This window comes from Octodon degus, unplaced genomic scaffold (genome assembly GCF_000260255.1).
Source record: "Octodon degus isolate 3935 unplaced genomic scaffold, OctDeg1.0 scaffold00285, whole genome shotgun sequence".
In the NCBI taxonomy this organism is placed as follows: Eukaryota; Metazoa; Chordata; class Mammalia; order Rodentia; family Octodontidae; genus Octodon; species Octodon degus.
Window position 1 is genome coordinate 1,372,447 of NW_004524861.1, and position 18,281 is coordinate 1,390,727.

General features: G+C 56.9%; 2 protein-coding genes across 2 annotated transcripts in view; both read left to right on the top strand.

Annotated features, from left to right (window-relative positions):
• The first annotated feature begins 1,085 nt into the window (after positions 1-1,085).
• On the top strand, positions 1,086-3,450 carry Slc18a3 (solute carrier family 18 member A3). The gene has a single exon (XM_004646966.2). It carries the CDS (start codon positions 1,503-1,505, stop codon positions 3,093-3,095), a length of 1,593 nt encoding a protein of 530 aa, XP_004647023.1. The 5' UTR covers positions 1,086-1,502; the 3' UTR covers positions 3,096-3,450.
• A 3,425-nt stretch (positions 3,451-6,875) lies between these two features.
• Positions 6,876-18,281, top strand: part of Chat (choline O-acetyltransferase) — a 38,603-nt gene continuing 27,197 nt past the window's right edge. The window contains exons 1-6 of the mRNA XM_004646967.2: positions 6,876-6,973; positions 8,837-9,028; positions 9,515-9,633; positions 10,487-10,540; positions 12,842-13,022; positions 14,889-15,066. Coding sequence (XP_004647024.1) covers positions 6,908-6,973; positions 8,837-9,028; positions 9,515-9,633; positions 10,487-10,540; positions 12,842-13,022; positions 14,889-15,066 — 790 coding nt within the window. The 5' untranslated portion in view covers positions 6,876-6,907. The remainder of the gene's footprint in view (positions 6,974-8,836; positions 9,029-9,514; positions 9,634-10,486; positions 10,541-12,841; positions 13,023-14,888; positions 15,067-18,281) is intronic.

Sequence of the window (18,281 nt, forward strand, 5' to 3'; positions counted from 1 at the left end):
TCCCAGCCGCCCTCCTGCCAGCTCAGGGACTGGAACTCCACAGTAGCTCTGGTGCCTGTCAGGTCAGGCCAAAGTTCTTCTGGGGACGCGGCAGGCCTAGCGCTGAGCCTGGCCAGCTTAGCCTGGCGCTGAGAAGAGGACTGGGGGAGAAGCACTCTGGGAAGGTGAGCCTCCTTCCCCTGTCTCCGATGGCCGCGGAGAGAGGGCTCTTGGCCGGCGAACGTCGCGGCGCCCACACGGGCTTAATAGGCTCCGGAGGGATCCTAGAGCATCACTTCGGCAGCTCCGAAGCCTGGCGGCTTGGAAGATAGGGGTTAGGGAGGGTAGAAAGTGGGCGGAAGCTCCCAGAGCCCAGGGGCAAGGGGCTGAAGCGCAGAGGGCCTGGGAGGAGTTAGTGGGGGTAGGCTGAACAGGGGACACCCACTGAAAAGCGGGAAGTGGGGAGAGTCCAGTGGGGGCGCCTAGGCTGTGCGGGAGGCTGAGCGCGACTGGGTGAGGCAACCTCTGCCTCAGTCCCTCCAGGTTCACAGTCGGAATTAGCTGCGGTGACATTCCGCCTAAGGGCTGGCCAGTGGGAGTCGGCTCCACAGTCTCCGAGCCTAGCCCTCCCTTCCCCGGGGCTGGAAAGAGCCTAGGGCGGGGCCAGGAGGAGGTTGGGGGGTCAGTGCTCAGTGGCCCTCGGGTCTCGGCTCTGCACGCCAGCTGAGAGCACAGATGGACGCGGCGCGGCTCACCTCGGGGGCGCCCTGCCCGCTGTGCGCCCAGATCCAAGCTCAGGCGGAGATCTCGAGCCGCGCTGCGCCCTCCCCGCGGGGTCGTGGGGACCCGGCCGCCGCGCCCCTTTTCTCAATGGGAGAAGAGTGGGCGCAGTCCCTGCTAGTCCAGAGCTGGGGGAACTAAGCGCCGGCTCCGCCCACGCCGCGCCTATCCCCAGCTGCTACCCCAGGACTCTTCCGCACCCATACTCCTTCCTTGGGCTCCCAGCCCGGGTGCCTCAAGGGCGCGGACCCCCGCCCGGCCGCGCCCCGCCCCCGCCCCCGCCCCGCCGACGTCGCATTAGCATGAGCGACGCAAGTGGCCGGGCATCACTCGGGGGCCGGGACTCGCCGCGTCACAGCCCCAAGTGGAAGGGGGAAAAAAAGAGGCGGCGGCAGCGGCGGCGGAGGCAGGAGCCGGAGAGAGGGAGGGGAGTGCGGCGGCCTGGCGAGCAGCGGACGCGCAGCGGCAAGCTGTCCCGCGCACCTAGTCCCGGGTACCCTCCCCTCTACGCACCACCTCCCTGGCTGCTGCGCCCCGGGCCCCGGATCGGCCCACAGTAGCGGCGGCGCCTCGCCGCGCGAGTTCTTGTCTTTGCTTGCGCGCCGGACATGAGCTCCACCGCCACCTGAGGCGCAGGGGGCGCTGCGCGGGAGGACCGCGCCCCCGGGCTCCCCGTCTCTGCACTGCGGGGCGTCCGCTCAACCCTGGTGGAGGCGGTTGCACAGGAACACAGCGCTGGAGGCATGGAGCCCGAGGCGCCTGCGGGTCAGGCCCGGGCGGCTGCGGCCAAGTTGTCGGAGGCTGTGGGCGCAGCGCTGAAGGAGCCCCGGCGGCAGCGGCGCCTGGTGCTGGTCATCGTGTGTGTGGCACTGCTGCTGGACAACATGCTGTACATGGTCATCGTGCCCATCGTGCCGGACTATATCGCCCACATGCGCGGCAGCAGCGACAGCGCCATCCCGGGTACCGAAAGCTGGACACTCACCCCACCACCCCCCACAGCGGCCAATGCCTCAGTGACCAATGCCTCGGTGCCCCCGACGGCTGTGGGCCCGGCCTGGTCATCCCTGCGACCCCGCTACCCCACAGAGAGCGAGGACGTGAAGATTGGGGTGCTGTTCGCCTCCAAGGCTATCCTGCAGCTGCTAGTGAACCCCCTGAGTGGGCCCTTCATCGACCGCATGAGCTACGACGTGCCGCTGCTCATCGGGCTGGGCGTCATGTTCGCCTCCACGGCCCTTTTCGCATTCGCTGAGGACTACGCCACACTCTTCGCCGCTCGCAGCCTTCAGGGCCTGGGCTCGGCTTTCGCCGACACGTCCGGCATTGCCATGATCGCGGACAAGTACCCCGAGGAGCCCGAGCGCAGCCGCGCTTTGGGGCTGGCCCTGGCCTTCATCAGCTTTGGAAGCCTGGTGGCCCCTCCCTTCGGGGGCATCCTCTACCAGTTTGCCGGCAAGCGCGTGCCTTTCCTGGTCCTCGCGGTAGTGTCGCTCCTCGACGCGCTCCTGTTGCTGGTGGTGGCCAAGCCCTTCTCGGCCGCTGCCAGAGCGCGGGCCAACCTGCCAGTGGGCACACCCATACACCGTCTCATGCTGGACCCCTACATCGCCGTGGTGGCAGGCGCACTTACCACCTGCAATATACCTCTAGCCTTCCTGGAGCCCACCATCGCCACGTGGATGAAGCACACGATGGCGGCGTCCGAGTGGGAAATGGGCATGGTCTGGCTGCCGGCCTTTGTGCCGCACGTTTTGGGCGTCTACCTCACCGTGCGCCTAGCGGCTCGCTACCCCCACCTGCAGTGGCTCTATGGCGCGCTCGGGCTGGCGGTGATCGGCGCCAGCTCCTGCCTCGTGCCCGCCTGCCGCTCCTTCGCGCCGCTAGTGGTCTCGCTCTGCGGCCTCTGCTTTGGCATCGCGCTGGTCGACACGGCGCTGCTGCCCACACTTGCCTTCCTGGTGGACGTGAGGCACGTCTCTGTGTACGGCAGTGTCTACGCCATCGCTGACATCTCCTACTCGGTGGCGTATGCCCTGGGGCCCATAGTGGCCGGTCACATCGTGCATTCGCTCGGCTTTGAACAGCTCAGCCTGGGGATGGGCCTCGCCAACCTGCTCTACGCTCCCGTCCTGCTGCTCCTGCGCAACGTGGGCCTCCTCACGCGCTCCCGCTCGGAGCGGGATGTGCTGCTGGACGAGCCACCGCAGGGCCTGTACGACGCTGTGCGACTGAGGGAGCGCCCTGCACCTAGTGAGGACGGCGGGCCCAGCAGCCCTCCCGGGCCTTTGGACGGGTGCGAGGACGACTACCCCCGCTACTACACCCGCAGCTAGGACCTGCTGCCTCTCCAGACCCCCTTCCTCCCCCTCGGGTACAGGTGGCTTCACTGCTGGCCCCAACTCAGGCTCAGGGCCCCTCCCGCGAGCACGCAGCCCCTCCTCAGTCCTGTCTTCACTCTCCCAGAGCCCTTCTCCGGGGCCACTCCCTATTCCCCCCCATGGGGCATGTATGTAGAGCCTTGGAGACCCTGAAGCCATTAAGCCCCGGGAAGAAGAGAAGCAGTGTGCGGGCCAACCAAAAATCTTCCCTGGGTAGAGCGGCTGCGTCTGTCTATCCTCCCTTGCATTCCTTCCAGTGCCAAACTCGTGTCGCACCGCGGTGCCTCGGGACGAATTAATAAACTGTGTCTGTCCGAGGAAGCCGAGTCTCTTTACTGCTGGGGGTGGGAGGCCTGCTCAGAGCAGGGCAGAAGGGAGGGTGAGTGGTCTCTGAGTCCTGGCCGGGCCTGTCCAGCAAACACTGGCGAACAGCAAACATTTTGCTGCCTGGAAAGCGGTGCAAATAAAACAAACCTCACAGGGGCTCTCACCACAGACCCCTTACTGCACACGTTCCCCTCAGCCAGAGACAGTCCCTCTTCCCCAGAGCAGCGCCCCGGGGTGCCGCCTGGGGGAGCCTGAGACTTTGTGCGCCGGTCTGCCCTTTGACGACACGCCCAGAACCCGCCTTAGCGCTGGGGAGTCCCTGCTGCGCTTCCCTTCCAGCCCGGCATCGCGCCGGACCTTCCAGCCTGCCAGAAAGGAGCAGGAACAAGCTGTGCGCCACAGAAGAAACACAGGGCCCATCTTTCAGGCCATGACCTCAGGAAGCCAAATGCTTGTTCTAGCGCCGGGCTCTGATCTTGGAGCAATGGCCAGGTCAGGAGGGCTGGACAGAAGACAGGAGGAGCCTGGTGCCAGCCCTCAGCCCCACCCCGACCTCAGTGGAAGCATCAGGAAGGTTTCTTATCCTGGGTTCCCGGCCTGGGAGAAGGGGACCCTCAGGTGGGGGACACCCTCAGCCTGGCAACCCCACCAGTCCCGCTAGTCTGGCAACTCCAGCAAGAAGATGCCCAGGATTAGGGACACCTTTGGTGTCTGCTAGTCTGGCTGTGTCGGGAGAGTGGAGTCAGTCTGTGAGTCATCTGTGTGCACGTCTAGGGGCTGTCAATGGTGGCATCTTTGTCTCAAGAGTGTCTGCCCTCTATCACAGTCCCTGAGCAGCACCCTGTATGTCATCAGGGTGGGCCCACGTCTGTGTTCCCTGCTCCCAAATCCCACCCTAAGCACCAGAGGATGGAAGGTAGAATAGAGAGGAAGAGGGTATGGATCAATAAGCTGATTCTTTTTGTATTCTTTGGAAAGGAGGGTTTGAGCCAGGCTGTGGGTGGCAATGGTTTCCTGGACCTCAACATTCATCAGGGTTCTGCATAGGTAGCAGCTTGGGGATCATGAGGCAGGGGATCCTAGGTCTGGGGATCCCAGAGGTTGGGAATCCCAAGAACCAGGGAAGCTGAGCTGGAGGCAAGGAGCAGGGACAGGACAGTGCTCTGCACCCTGGTCCCGGTCCCAGGCCTGGAGTCCACTGTGGATGCCCAAGAGTGCCAGGAAGCGGTCTGGACAGGTACCAGGGCTGGGGCGGGATCTCGGGTGGGGTTTTCAAATGGAGGACAGTGGAGGAGAGAAAGAAGGGAGGAGGCAGGGGAGGGAGGGAAAAAGAGCAATGGGAGGGAGGAGGAAAGAGAGGCGCGGCCGCTCCCCGGCAGCCAGTCCTGCAGCCACGGAGCCCCACGCAGTGCCCCCACTCTGCGCTACTGATGCGCCGCCCCCTGATCCCGGCTCACACCCCCACCCCAGTCTGCTTGGTGCGGGACAGCGGCAACAGAGACAGAGGAGCGCAGGAGAGCAGGTGAGAGGGCTGGGTGGGCAGGGAGCTGGGACTGTGTCCAGGCACCGACTTTCTGGGGTATAGCAAAGGGTAGTGTCTGAATCCTTGGCAGCCAGGTCCGTTGGCCGTCGGGGGCGTCAGGACTCAGCAGCTTGGGTGTCTGGGCTGGGAGAGGCTTGGCCATCAGGACTGCGGACTCACACTCGGTTTTCCATCACCTAGAAGCACCGAGGTCTGCATTTCTTCTGCTGGATGGGAGGAACTGTGGGTCTCATCTCAAGCCCCTAAGCAGCCATGAGCACCCAGCTCTGTCCAGACTGGGGAGGGTTGGGGGAGTGGCAGAGGCTGGAGTCGGCTGTGGTACACAACCAGACTGGTGCTGGACCTCCAGGGGATAGTTGAGACCCCTCCCAGTGGCCTTCTGGGGAGACACATCAGGCAGACAGATGGCAAAGCAGACATTGCTCTGAGGTGTGGGCTGAAGAGCCAAGGAAGAAGAGGGGCTAGCACAGGAAGCTATCCAGGAAGCCATCCGGATGGGGTCCTTGACACCTGCCTGGCATTCTCTTTCAGGCCTCAGAGCCAGCCAGAGCCAGAGAAGGCACAGGCTGCACCACCTGTAGGGCCTTTGCTGACTTGACCTTGTCCTGTGGACCACACTGCACCCAGCCATGTCCCCTTCTCTATAGTCAGAGGCATCCCACCATCTATTTCTAGGCTTAGCTGGGCCTGAGGACTACCCAGCCAGCTGCACCCCTGTCCTCACCTACAAGGGCAGCATGTATTCTCCCCAGTGGGGCCAGACAGTGCCTGCATACTCTGCTTGGGCCTGGTTCAGCCATCTGCCCAGATGCTCTGCCCTAGGGCCAGCTAAGCCATATCCCAGGACCTGGGTTATGCTTGCCTCCGGGTACCAGTGGTGGTAGAGGGATGGACTAATGAACATCAGTTTTGGACTCTTGAAAGAAGTAGTACAGGCTGTGTGGGTGGAAGCCCTGAGTGTAGGCCTAGATTTAGGGTGACCTCAAGGGAAGAGGTGGCAGCCCGCGGCCCTAAGAACTGGCCTATGCCCTCTTGGCCTAGCTCACTCTTTCTATGCCCCTATACCAAATTGATCTGCCTGGCCCCAGGCTGCTTTGTGGCTCTGAGAGGTCCTGGCCACCACCCCTCCACATTCTCATGGTGCCTATGCTTGCAGCCTACCCATGTCACAGCTGTCCAGCACGTTCAAGGATCCTCCCCACCACCCCAGATGCTTCCTGGAGCTCAGGGCCTTGAGGGCCTAGAGTCATCACTGCATTTCTCTACGTGAGCCCACAAGCCTTTCTTTCCCCCTTTATGCCATACCAGGTCCCAGGCCTGCCTCCAGAGATGGTATACTGATTATGTAGGCTTTTTTTTTTTTTTTTTTGAAAGAAAGGTTTATTTAGCTCAGATTTGTGGAGGTTTCAGTCCATACTCAGCTCACTCCCAGGCAGGGTGGCGTAGCAGAGGGGCAACAGTTCATGGCTGTGGAAAGCAGCAAAAGCAGTGAGAGCAAAAATTAATTGTATAAGCTTTGTCCTATCTATAAGAAGCTTAATTGGGTGGGGGAGAGATTTTAATCCACCAAGCACATATCAATTGGCCCCAGGAGGAATGAAGCTAGTAGCTCCTGGTGCTTAGAGAATGGGCCAGCTGGGTCCCCTCCAGGGCTGCACTGGGACAATCAGGCTTGCCACAGCACCCAGCACTTTCCCATTGCAGTCCTGGGATCTGAGACTGGGGACAGGCCTGCACTGAGGCTCCTAAACACTCGGGCCAGCCTGTGGCCTCTTCTGGGCAGGGACAGGCTGTGGGGACAAAGGTCATGGCAGAGCCAGGTGACTCCCACATTGATGCTTCACCTTCTCTATCCCCAGGTTGACATCTCTGCTACCTGGGATCAGGAGTCACCAAGATGCCCATTTTGGAAAAAGTTCCCCATGAAGTGGCTGCAAAAACTCCTAGCAGGGAGGAGGAGCCTGTGAGTGAATTTTGGGGCCCTCTCTTCCCCACCTGCTTGATGGAAAGTAGGGTTGACCCTCAGCTGTCACCTGTGCCCAGGTTGAGCCTGCATGTACTAGAGTGGTCAGGGCCACTGGATATGCTGTCGGCCACATTTGCTTATCCCAAGGCTGGGAGAACTGCCTCCCAACCTGGTTCTACCTCCAGTGGCTCTGAGCATGGTGCAGTGACTCAGGGTGAGGTTGCCTCCTGGTGCCAAGCCCTGCTCTCCCCATCTGCTGTCACACTCAGCCCTGGGACACCAGGCACCATCTTCTCCACTGGTCATAGGCAATGCTTCCTCTCGGGTGAGTGACCCCCTGCTCATCCTGCCTAGCTTCAGAGTGATGGAGCTTGACTTTTCCTGCCATGTCCCTCTGAAGCCTGCTCATCCTCTGACTTCACAGACCCCCTCAAACTCATGAGGAGAAGAGACAAGGGTGAGTGGAGGGGCAGCTCTGGCTCACTGGGGGTGCTGAGTAGGCTGCATGCTGCCCAGATCTGTCCTCTTCTGGTCTGACACCCCCACTTACCAGAGCAATGGAGACATGATCAGACAGGCAGGGACTGTCACCCGCCATCAGCATGCACTCACACACTTGCTCATCTGCACCCAGGATGCAGGACCTCCACTCTGCCAGGAAAGGGGGCTTCTGCTGCCGCTGGGGGACTCGACCAGCCCTTGCAGACAGGCAGCCCACTGTTTGCCAATGTTGTACAATTTTGTTTTTGTTTTGTTTTGTTTTTCAATGGGTCTGGCTACGTAGACAGGCTGGCCTCAAACTCATGGAGAACCTCCTGCCTCAGCCTCCTAAGTGCTGGGATTATAGGCACACACCTCGATGCTGACTAATGTTGTATAACTTAAGCAGTGATGTGAAAAGTCCTACTGTCAGGGGCCAAATGAAGGAGAAAGAAAGGAGATGTGGGGAATGGGACAAGAGAAAGGTGGAGAAAGGCCCAAAAGAGAGAAATGAACAGAACGTCTTCTGTTGGGACTACTTTTGTTACCAGGAACTCAGTTTCCTTACCTTACATGAGGGAAGTCCCTGCCCTGGCTCTGTAAGTGGCCCTAGATGAATGTTGCCCACCCAGGAGTGCAGAGCCCACCAGGAGGAACCTGTGGGGCTCTCCCAACCCCAGCCTCACTGTACTAGTCTCAGGACTTAAGATTTATTCTGGAACATAAGGCTAGAGCAAAACATTCAGCGTGCCTGCTCGGTGCCAGTTGTTTTCCTCAGTGAGTTCCCTCAGTGGCCTTCTCTGGTGGAAGTGGTCATGACCTGTGATGAGGAGCCTGGGGAGCTCCCTGCCCAAGGCGACCAAAAACCCTACCTGGCTTCATGAGCAAGAGCTTGGGATGCCAGCCTCTCCCTATGTGGCATCTGGCAGAGCTGATTTGTCACCAGGGCAGTGCTGACCCATGCCTGGACTGTCCAGCCTCTCCCTCAATGAGCAATGATAGCCACTAGCAGTGTCAGTAACAGGACTCATGTAGCTGTCCATTAGGGTGGGAGCACTTTCCTGGGAGGGTCCTTGTGAAGCTAAGGGCTACCGGCTCTGACACGGGAAGAAGCCCACGGTCAGCAGCAGGGCTGGGCAGGAACCAGGCAGGTCGAATGCCAACAGCCACTTTTTCTTATGCACATTGTGCCCTCTTGGGCCCCAAGCATAGTGAGAACAGTGACAAAAAACAGGGACATCTTTATTTGATGATTCACCTGAGCTGACCCCTAACTACAGGCCCCAGGCTAGGGAGCAGGGATGGGACAGGGTGAAACACACATCAGGGACAGGCACTGGCCCTGCAGAAGGATAGTGAATGCCTGTGCCCTCTCCCCAGGGGCTGCCCAAGCTGCCAGTGCCCCCACTGCAGCAGACACTGGCCACCTACCTGCGGAGCATGCAGCATCTGGTGCCTGAGGAGCAGTTCCGGAGGAGCCAGGTCATCGTGCAGCAGTTTGGGGCCCCTGGTGGCCTCGGTGAGACCCTGCAGCAGAAACTTTTGGAGAGACAGGAGAAAACAGCCAACTGGGTAATCACTGACAGGGACTCCAGGAAAAGGGGCAGGAGACAGAGGGGAGACAGACAGGGAACAGGAAGGTTTTGGGTAAGGACAGGTGGGTAACACAGATGGAGCAGAGGGGGAGAGCAGGGTGGTGGACAGATGGGGATAGAAGGGTAATGTGGGTTGGGTGGACAAGGTGAGACTAAGGGGCAGCAGGATGAGAGACAGGGCTGGAAAGGAGAGGACAGGCATGGAGGATGGGGACATTGGGGGGACAGGAATAAGAGGGACATGGGACAGTGGAGGGACAGGACAACAATGGGGGAAGAGGTGGTGTAGGTCAAGATGACCAGCAGGACTGGTGAGCACAACCACAGCCCAGTGATGTGAAATGAATACATGAACAGGATCCCCCACAGGGCTCAGGATGGGGCTGGTGTTCTCCACTGGTAAGGTGCCCTACTTTGGAGGTGTGGCTGTTGGGTGACAGGGCCCCTTTCTGTGCTCTTGCAGGTATCTGAGTACTGGCTGAATGACATGTATCTCAACAACCGCCTGGCCCTGCCAGTTAACTCCAGCCCTGCCATCATCTTCACCCTGCAGCCCTTTCAAGACACCAGTGACCAGCTCAGGTAGGACCTTGGGTCACTGGGATACGCTGCTGCTCTCCAGAGCCAGGCACCAAGGGCTCCGTGGGGGAGCTGTCCCCACTACCATCTGCTGGGCTGGCTGCACCCATGATGGCAACGGATGGGAGTGGAATGGGCCAGCAGAGTGGGCAGGGCTCCGCTCTCAGACCTGAGTGGGACAGGCCACAGCAGTATAAGGAAAGCAGCAGGATCACCAGCCAGGAGTCCCTACACCTACTCCCCGGCAGCCTGGCAGCTCCTTGGCTATGCATAGGTGAATGTGAGAAGAGCTAACCAGTGGGTGTCTGGGGGTCGCCCCTACCATGGAGCCAGGCGTCATCGCCCATGGGTGGGGAGGGATGCAGCTCCCTGTGCAGCTCCCCGGGCCCCTTCCCAACATGGCATGCACTTTCCCTTTTATTAACCACTACAGAGTAAATGATGGCTTTTGCCCAAAATACTGAGTTTCCCAGAACCCCAGGGGCCCTGCCCTGTGCAGCTCCTGATTGGCCTTTATAGCCACCCTGTCTTTCCCTGTGGCTCCTCCTTCCTCCTTCCCCAGACCTCTTCCAGATGATTCTTGTTCCCTGTCCCTGAAGAGCTAGCTGCTCCCCCTGGTTCTCACCAAAGGACCGGTTTTAACCCAAGAAAGCACAGGAGGATGTGGCAGCAGGAACCACATCCCATTAGTTTGAGTGTTTGGAGTATGGTGGGTGATGACTGTGCTTGGAGCATAAGTGCAGAGAGTACAGAGGAGGATGAAGGTAGGAGGAAGAAGAAAAGCAGGAGGAAAGGGGAGGGAGGCTGGGAGGAGGGGAGCTGGAGGAGGCCAGCTCGGGCCTGTCTGTCTCTGCAGGTTTGCAGCCAGCCTCATCTCAGGCGTGCTCAGCTACAAGGCCCTGCTGGACAGGTAGGCGAGGCCATCCTGGAAGGCCAGTGCTCTGTATGGTGCGGCTAGGGAGCTCAGGATGTCAGGGACCCTGCCTCTCCCCCTACCCCTTCCTGGCCCCAGTGACAAAGCCAATTTCCCCTGCTTCCTGCTTAGCATCAGGATGTCTGGTAGCCCACTGACCTGACCGGGAAGGGCCCCTCTTCCTTGGCCCATGCTTGGCCATTTGAAACACCCCAATCTCCCTCCTTCTGCACCCACAGGGGAATGGGTCTGGCCAGGTGGAGAGAGGATGAGGAGAAGGAAGAGGAGAAGGAGGAAGAGGAGGAGGGGAAGGAGAAAGAGAAGGAGGAGGAACGGGAAGAGGAGGAAGAGGAGGAGGGGGGAAAGTCAGAAAGGCAGGCAGAATAAAGTGAGACTGTTGTGCTCAACTGGATCTGCCTCCTGTCTCTGCCTGCCTTGGGCTGTGGCTTGGGCCTATGGCTGCTCTGAGAGGAAGGCAGGGCCCCCAGATCCAGAGGACAGAATGGCCATGGGTCAGCAGACCTGAATGTGAATGCAGACTCTGAAGCAGTGGGCATGTAGACCTCAGGCAAGGCTGCTAAATCCAAGGGCTTTCAGTGAACCAAGACAGCAAACCAACCCCACCCCTGCTGCTGGGGACTAGCACTGGCCTTGGCCCCCTCTCCTGCCTCCTTTTCACTCAGCTTCCACCCCACCTGTGTCCACTCTGCCTTCAACTGTGCTTCTCAGACTAGCTCTGGGGGAGGACCATTTTTTAAAAAAAATTACTATAAAAATGTTATAAAGGCACCAAAGTCAAGAACACATGTTTATTATGGGATGTAATAGATAGGCTATTCCCACCATATCACTGCACATGTTTCTGCCACTCACCTTATTGTGGGTCAGCCAAGAGGTTTGGGCATCAGAGGCAATGCATGGGACACTCCACCCCGCCTACTCTCACACAGCTCCTTACCCTTCAGGATCAGCTCAGTCAGAGGGACTCATCATGCCCACCCATGGCCATCTCCTCCCACTCCCACCAGTCACCCAGTGCTGCTGGCTGACATTCTCTTTACTATACTATTTGTGGTCTACTCCCCACCCATGCACCCCAAGACTCACACCATCAGGGCAGGAAAATCAAATTTTGTCTGCCACTAAATCCTCAAGTCCTAACATAGTGCCTGACATAAGAGGTATTCTGCAAATATGTGTTGGCTTCTGAGAGGGCGAGAGGATGGATGGCTGGGTGGGAAGTGGTGAATGGCTGGATGAATTGATGAATGAGTGAGTGGTAACTGATTGAATGGATGCATAGTGAGTGGGTGGATGGATGGTGGATAGATGGATGGGTAGGTAGGTAAATGGATGGATGGATGGATGGATGGATGGATGGATGGATGGATGGATGGGTGGATGGATGGATGGATGGACAGGTAGCTGGATGTGTAGGAGATGGATCGATGGATGGTAGCTAAACAGATGGATAGTGACTTGAGAGGTGACTTGGTGAATGAGTGGATGGATGGTGGATGAATGATGAATGGATGGATGGATGCATGCTAGATGCTTGGGTGGTGGATAGACAATAGTACATACATGGATGGATGGTGGATAGATAGGTATATGGATAGTAAATGCATAATGGTGAGTGGGTAGCTGGACAGTGAATGGACAGATGCAGGGTGTCTGGTTGACTGGACCAATACGGGTGAACAGATAGATAATTGATGGTTGGATGAAGGGTGGATATGTGGATGGAAGGGAGGGAGAATGACAGACACAGTCATGCAGAGACCACAGGAGAAAGAGAATGTTCTGCCTTGGACTCAGAGAAGACTTCTGGAAGACATAACAAGGAATAGGCTCTAGAGGGAGAGGAAGCACAGTAGTAGAGTTCACAGTAGAGGAAAAAGCATACCCAGCAAAGATCAGCATAAGCAAGGGCACTGAGGCCTGATATCAGGTGCATTTGCATGTGCAGTGCATGAGCCAGGTGAGGGTAGAGTAGGGGACATTTGGGAAAACCTTGAAGGTCTCTGTGGGTCACAGAAATAGGGTGTTCTTCTACTTTCCAGCATGGAGGATTGAATGCTGCAGCTGACATTGTAAAGCAGGTCTGAGCTTGGTGTCCTGTGTTTGTTAATCAAGTCACAGCACAATGATGATCCTGTGCTTCATGGTAGAGCACCTCCTTGACAGGCACGGACCTCGGTTTTATCCTCCACTCCCCAAGTTATGATAGAACCAATGCTAATGTCTCCTTTCTCCCTCCACCTCTCATGGCTGCCTGCCTCTCCTCCCCTTCTCCAGCCACTCCATCCCCACAGATTGTGCCACAGGCCAGCTCAAGGGGCAGCCCCTCTGTATGAAGCAGTACCATGGGCTCTTTTCCTCCTACCGGCTCCCTGGCCATACCCAAGACACGCTGGTAGCCCAGAAGAGCAGCATCATGCCAGAGCCTGAGCATGTCATTGTGGCCTGCTGCAACCAGGTAAGCAGCCCTTTGGAGCTACTGTACCTTCTTGCTTGTGGAGGGCATGGAGCCAGTGGTGCCAGATGTGCTCATCCATTCCTGCCCTGAAGGTGCCCAGCCACCTCCCAGAGTCACATGATGAGTTGGGGTACAGTGGCCCCTTTACTTCCTGTTCTCTTGGCTAGGAAGGGGCTGGTCACTATTAAAGAATCCTTCTCCCTGCCTGGCCCACATTTCAGCCCCAGGAGCCAGATCAGGTTGGCCGGGGAGCCCAGCATGCCCTCAGCTTCCACCTGCTCATCAAACCATTTCTGTAGTAGCTGAACTCTGAACTTCCTAGAGACCATACAAAGACACACAGACAGGTAGACATACAGACAGTGCTAAGGGCTAATGGACAAAAGCCACAAGGGGTCTCATTCATTTACCCTCATTCATCCCATTGAAATTTCATAGAGACATGCAGGGGACCCATTGGTCTCCCTTTGGTGGACAGGAATGGTGAGGTCCCAGACTTGGCCAGCACCCCAGGGTCTTGCCAAGTCAGTCTTCAGACGGGTCCCATGGAGCTGGGAAGAGCCCTGCGTGGGATCCTGACCCCTATCAGTACCTGCTGCCTCATGTATTCTGTTTGTTGAGGCTTCACAAAATATTACATCTGATAAAAAGCTTTTTTTTTTTTTTTTTTTTGCTTAATTTTGGGAGTGTTTAATGGTTTTGGTGCTTTTCACTAAACCCTTTCAGGACCCCTCTCCCCTGCCCCATGCTGTTCCAGTGTGTTCTCCATGAGCTCGCTTCCCACACATCCAGTAACTTGGGACTCAGTGGCAGTCTGGCTTCTGAGGGTGGCCATGACGACTTTCCACAGGCAGACCCTGACACGCAGCAGCACCCACACAAGGAAACCTTTCTCCTCTTCACTAGAAAGTCCAAATCAGCACCCCTATACCCTATAGGGTGCAGTCCCAATGCCCCAATTCTAGGACCTCCAGGCTCCTGCTCCCGTCCTACCATGGATACTACACAGAGTAGTGCAGGGATTGCTGTCCACCAGCTGCTGAGGACCTTGTGCTTTCATGGCCTGAGGAGCTGCAGAATGTCAGTGCCAAGCAGCTCACAGGCAGAGCAAGTGCGGGCACATACATGTGCACATGGATGCACAGAGAGTTTTGCACATTGGTTTGCAATCTTGCTCTGCACCTTGTCTGCTGGCTTGTTTTTCTCTCCACTCACCCATGGGTTGGAGGCCCAACCCTCCTTGTGGATCAGCTTTATATGTCACATAACAGTTCCCAAGTCATCTTGGTCCTTTCTGCACTGGTTGAGGACATGACTTTCCATGAGTAGTCAATGTTCTGTGGGGCTTTTCCCCACCTAGAAGGAAGTTTTGCTAGTACTATGCTAACACAAATAGGCAGTCAGGCATGCATTCCTTCACATGGCTCCAGGACATAGGGTGTCTCCCTATTCCTCAGGCAATGCTCTGCATGTGTAGTGAAACTGCTGAGCAGCCTGCACATATGCACATTTTCCATTTGAAAGACACTACCCTCTAACAGTGGTTGTGGCAATTCTGACCTCAGTGCCCCAAACACAATAGATTCACACAACCTAGGAGCCATACAGCCTGTTTTTTTGTTGTCATGTGTTTTGTTTTGGGGGATGGGGGCTAAGTTTAACCTGGCCTTCTCTGAGAGGGCAGTGTGGAATCCAGCACAATCAATAGCACTGAGCTGCTCTCCAAACTGGGGTAACTCAGAACCCCAAACACCCTGGGAGGGTGGAACCCAAGCATCCCCTGGCCCAGGCTCTCTCAGAAGGCTCACTTAAAGCCTGTGGCCTCAGTTAGCTGTCCCAAGTGACTGTTGATCTGTATTCCTGCAGTTCTTTGTCTTGGATGTGGTCATCAACTTCCGCCGTCTCAGTGAGGGGGATCTGTTCACCCAGTTGAGAAAGATTGTCAAGATGGCTTCCAATGAGGATGAACGCTTGCCTCCCATTGGCCTGCTGACGTCAGACGGGAGGAGCGAGTGGGCAGAGGCTAGGACAACCCTCGTGAAAGGTCAGCGCTCATTGGTTCCCTCTCATCTGCCCTGCTCAGGATGACCGTGAGGCGCCCTGAACTGGAGGTCCCTGTTATATGCTCCTGGTGTTGGGGTGATACTAGCTTTCTGGTGAGGCTGAGCAGCACTAGAACTGTGTTGCTGTCAGGAAGCTGGAAAGAGGTTTTGAGTGGGAGAAAGGATAGTCTCATGCGGTACTGGCTATGATTTACTGATTGGCTGCCTGTGCTCTTTTAGAGATTAGATTCACTAGGAGTGTAGTTGGATGGTGCTTCAGGGAGGACCCAGCTCTGGGAGGGTCTCTGGTCTCCTTCCCCCTGATTTATTGTCCTGATTTATTTCTCTTCAAACCCATCCTTATCCTTACATTGCCCTCTGGTCCTATGAAAGCCTCCACACACTCTCAAAAGAAAGCTGAAAAAAATTTTTTTAAAAAGTAGGGCCCGGGGAGATGGCTCAGGGGAATAAGCGCTTTCCTGGCAAGAGCAAGGGCCTGAGTCCAATCCCTGGTTCTGCCAAAAAAAAAAAAAAAAAGAAAGAAAGCTGGTAACAGCCTTAAAATGTTTCCAGATCCTCTGGAAACTGCTCTTCAGATGAAAGTCAGCCCACGTTGGAACAAAATAGAGCACCTTCCTTTCCTGTCCACAATGAGAAGCAGGGTTCTAGGAGGCCTCATCTGTCCCTAGGTATGGCAGCAGGTCAGGCAGCTACTTGCCCAGCCTGCATCTACACTGAAGACTCTGGTGGGCCCGGGGTTGAGGTGACAGGAGACAGGCCCCACCCTAAGCATCCCGGTGCAGGCTCAGGCTAGTGGGTATGGGTAGGGGACCCAAGTGCCACATTTACCTGTATAAGGCAGTAGACACCTTGGGTGCTGCATCAGTGCTCCAGGACTTCAAAGAGGGGAGAAGACCTGTGTCAGGAGTGAGGAGCTAGAGCAGGCACAGGGTGTCATCCAGGCAGATAGACAAATGTAAGTAAGGCCACCACTCTGCCTGGTTGTGTTTGTCACTGCCTGGGGACTACAGGAGAGTGGCTGCCAGTAAAGGTGGCCAGGAGGAACATCCTGGCTGCTCACTGTCTGACGCTCTTTGAGGTCTCTATCTCTAGGAGCTCCTCCTTCCCATCTTGAAGGGCTCATGACCCTTGCCTCCTGGCACAGTCCTTCACATTGGCCACCACCACCTTGGCCATATGTCACTAGCATTCTGAGAACAGCTTTGCCCACATGTGTTTGATGAACATGAATTCAAAGTTCAGGGCCATATCTGTGTGGTTGGACTTTTCTGCTGCTGGGGTTGGAACTCCCTGTGCTGGGGAAGCACCTGCCGCTGAGCTGCAGGCCAGGCCTGATCGTCTTCCAACTCCCCTGTGCAACTGCAGCAGCTGCAGAGTTGCATTCATTAGATAAAAGGATGAAGAGTGAATTAGAGGATGGCCATGGATATGCTTCCTTGTTACCAACAAACTGGGCTTTCATCCAATTATTGGGCACCTGCTGAATACGTTTCTAAACAGAGCACTACAGGGGCCACCAGGCGGTGTATGTGGACTCTGTTTTGGATCAGAGCACTGTGTTGGGATTAATTGCCTACCGTGAGAGGGTGAGTTAATTCCCACAGGGGATGGCAGTGAAATCACATCCCCAGCCTTGCCCCTCCAGGGATGTGGCAGGCATCAAAATAATCGCCTGTTTCCAGCCTGCTTTCCACTTTATTAGCAGGCCAGGCCCGTGACACTGACCGGGATCGCCTGGAGGTCTGAGTGCTTGGGCTGCACTTATCGGAATTAATTTGTTAATGGCTCTCGAGCTGATGTCTGAATGGAAGAGCTATTTCTGAGGGAAAGGAGAAAGCACATTGCCCCCCTGGGCAAGCAGACTGATCCAATTAGCACTGCTGACTGACCCACTCCTCCAGGGAGAGGTCCCCTCCCCCCATCCATGGAGAGGACAAAGGGTCACCCCTGCTGAATGTTTCTGTTTCAGAGTGGAAGACAATGGCAGTGTGGGCAGAGTTGTGAGCAGGGTGGGGAGGCGCAGGTGGATCTGAGTGCAGCTCAAAGCCTTGGGAAGCAAAAAGGAGTGAGAGAGACTGCTTGGGTTTGATTAGGCCACCGAGTGGTCAGGGCACAGTTTGGGGAGCTGGGGGACAGGCGGGGAGTAGGTGCAGTGTGTCTGATGTGTGCCCCATGGAGTGGTGTTGGGCTAGATCTATGTGTTGGGCTCAGAGAGAGGCCAGTACAGACATAAATCCGAGAGCTATCAGCACCCAAATGACATTTGAGTCATGAGCTCGAGTGAGATCATCTGGAAATAGGAGAGCAGGGTCCTGGGGTCAGGGAGAGAGAAATGCAGAAGGGATGAGAACAGCAGTTCATGGAACCAAAGAAAGCTAGAAGCCACAGCAACCAGATGGATAGTGGCAGGGGTGGCCACGCAAGGGCTGCTGTCCAGGGCTGACTGAGGGACGGGGCAGGCCGGGTTGCAGGCATTGGGCTGGAAGGAGCAGGACAGAGGAAGAGTGGCCATGTGTGGAGAGGCTGGCCCAGCAGAAGAAGAAACTGCCCACGAGACCCTCAATGTGCAGAGCTGGCCAGGGTGGGCAGCTGTTGAGACATTTGGGTGTTAATGGAGCAAGAAAACGTGCAGCTTACGGAAGAGCGTGAGGACCCAAGAAGTGCCTCCAGCTGGACAGGCAGGCACAGGGGTGTAGACAGGGCCAGGAAGGCATTCAGTGGAGGGAGCATCAAACGGGCTGGCAGTGGGGTGGGGGGCAATGGCTACGCAGAGAGCAAGAAACCATCCTTGTGGGGAGGATCAAAATCCGGGCTCCAGGTATGATGGAAATGTGTGGAGGATCCTAGCCTCTGGCAGCTCCTGGCTTCAGAACAGCAAAGACAAGTTGGTGGGTTACAAAGAGAGCTTCATGGGCAGTGATGTAGGGGCTGGTGCTATGCAGCAGGTGTCAGTGCCCATGCGGGTCAAAGTTGAGGGGCTGCACATGCAAAGGGAAGGGGTGAGGAAGGAGGAATTGCTTGGGAGTGGGAATAGGGCAGAGGAGCCCCCTACAGACTTGGGCCAGGGCTGCTTTACTGTGAAGAAAAACTGTCCCAAGAGGACTACAGGGGCTGGGCTGCAGCAGCACACACTCAGAGGAGCTCTTGCAGAGGAGTTGGCGGTGCAGGCAGTTGGCAGGTACAAGGGCACAAGGCA

What these genes read in the sequence shown, in the direction of transcription:
- Slc18a3 (XM_004646966.2), top strand. Translation starts at nt 1,503, where the DNA reads ATGGAGCCCGAGGCGCCTGCGGGTCAGGCCCGGGCGGCTGCGGCCAAG.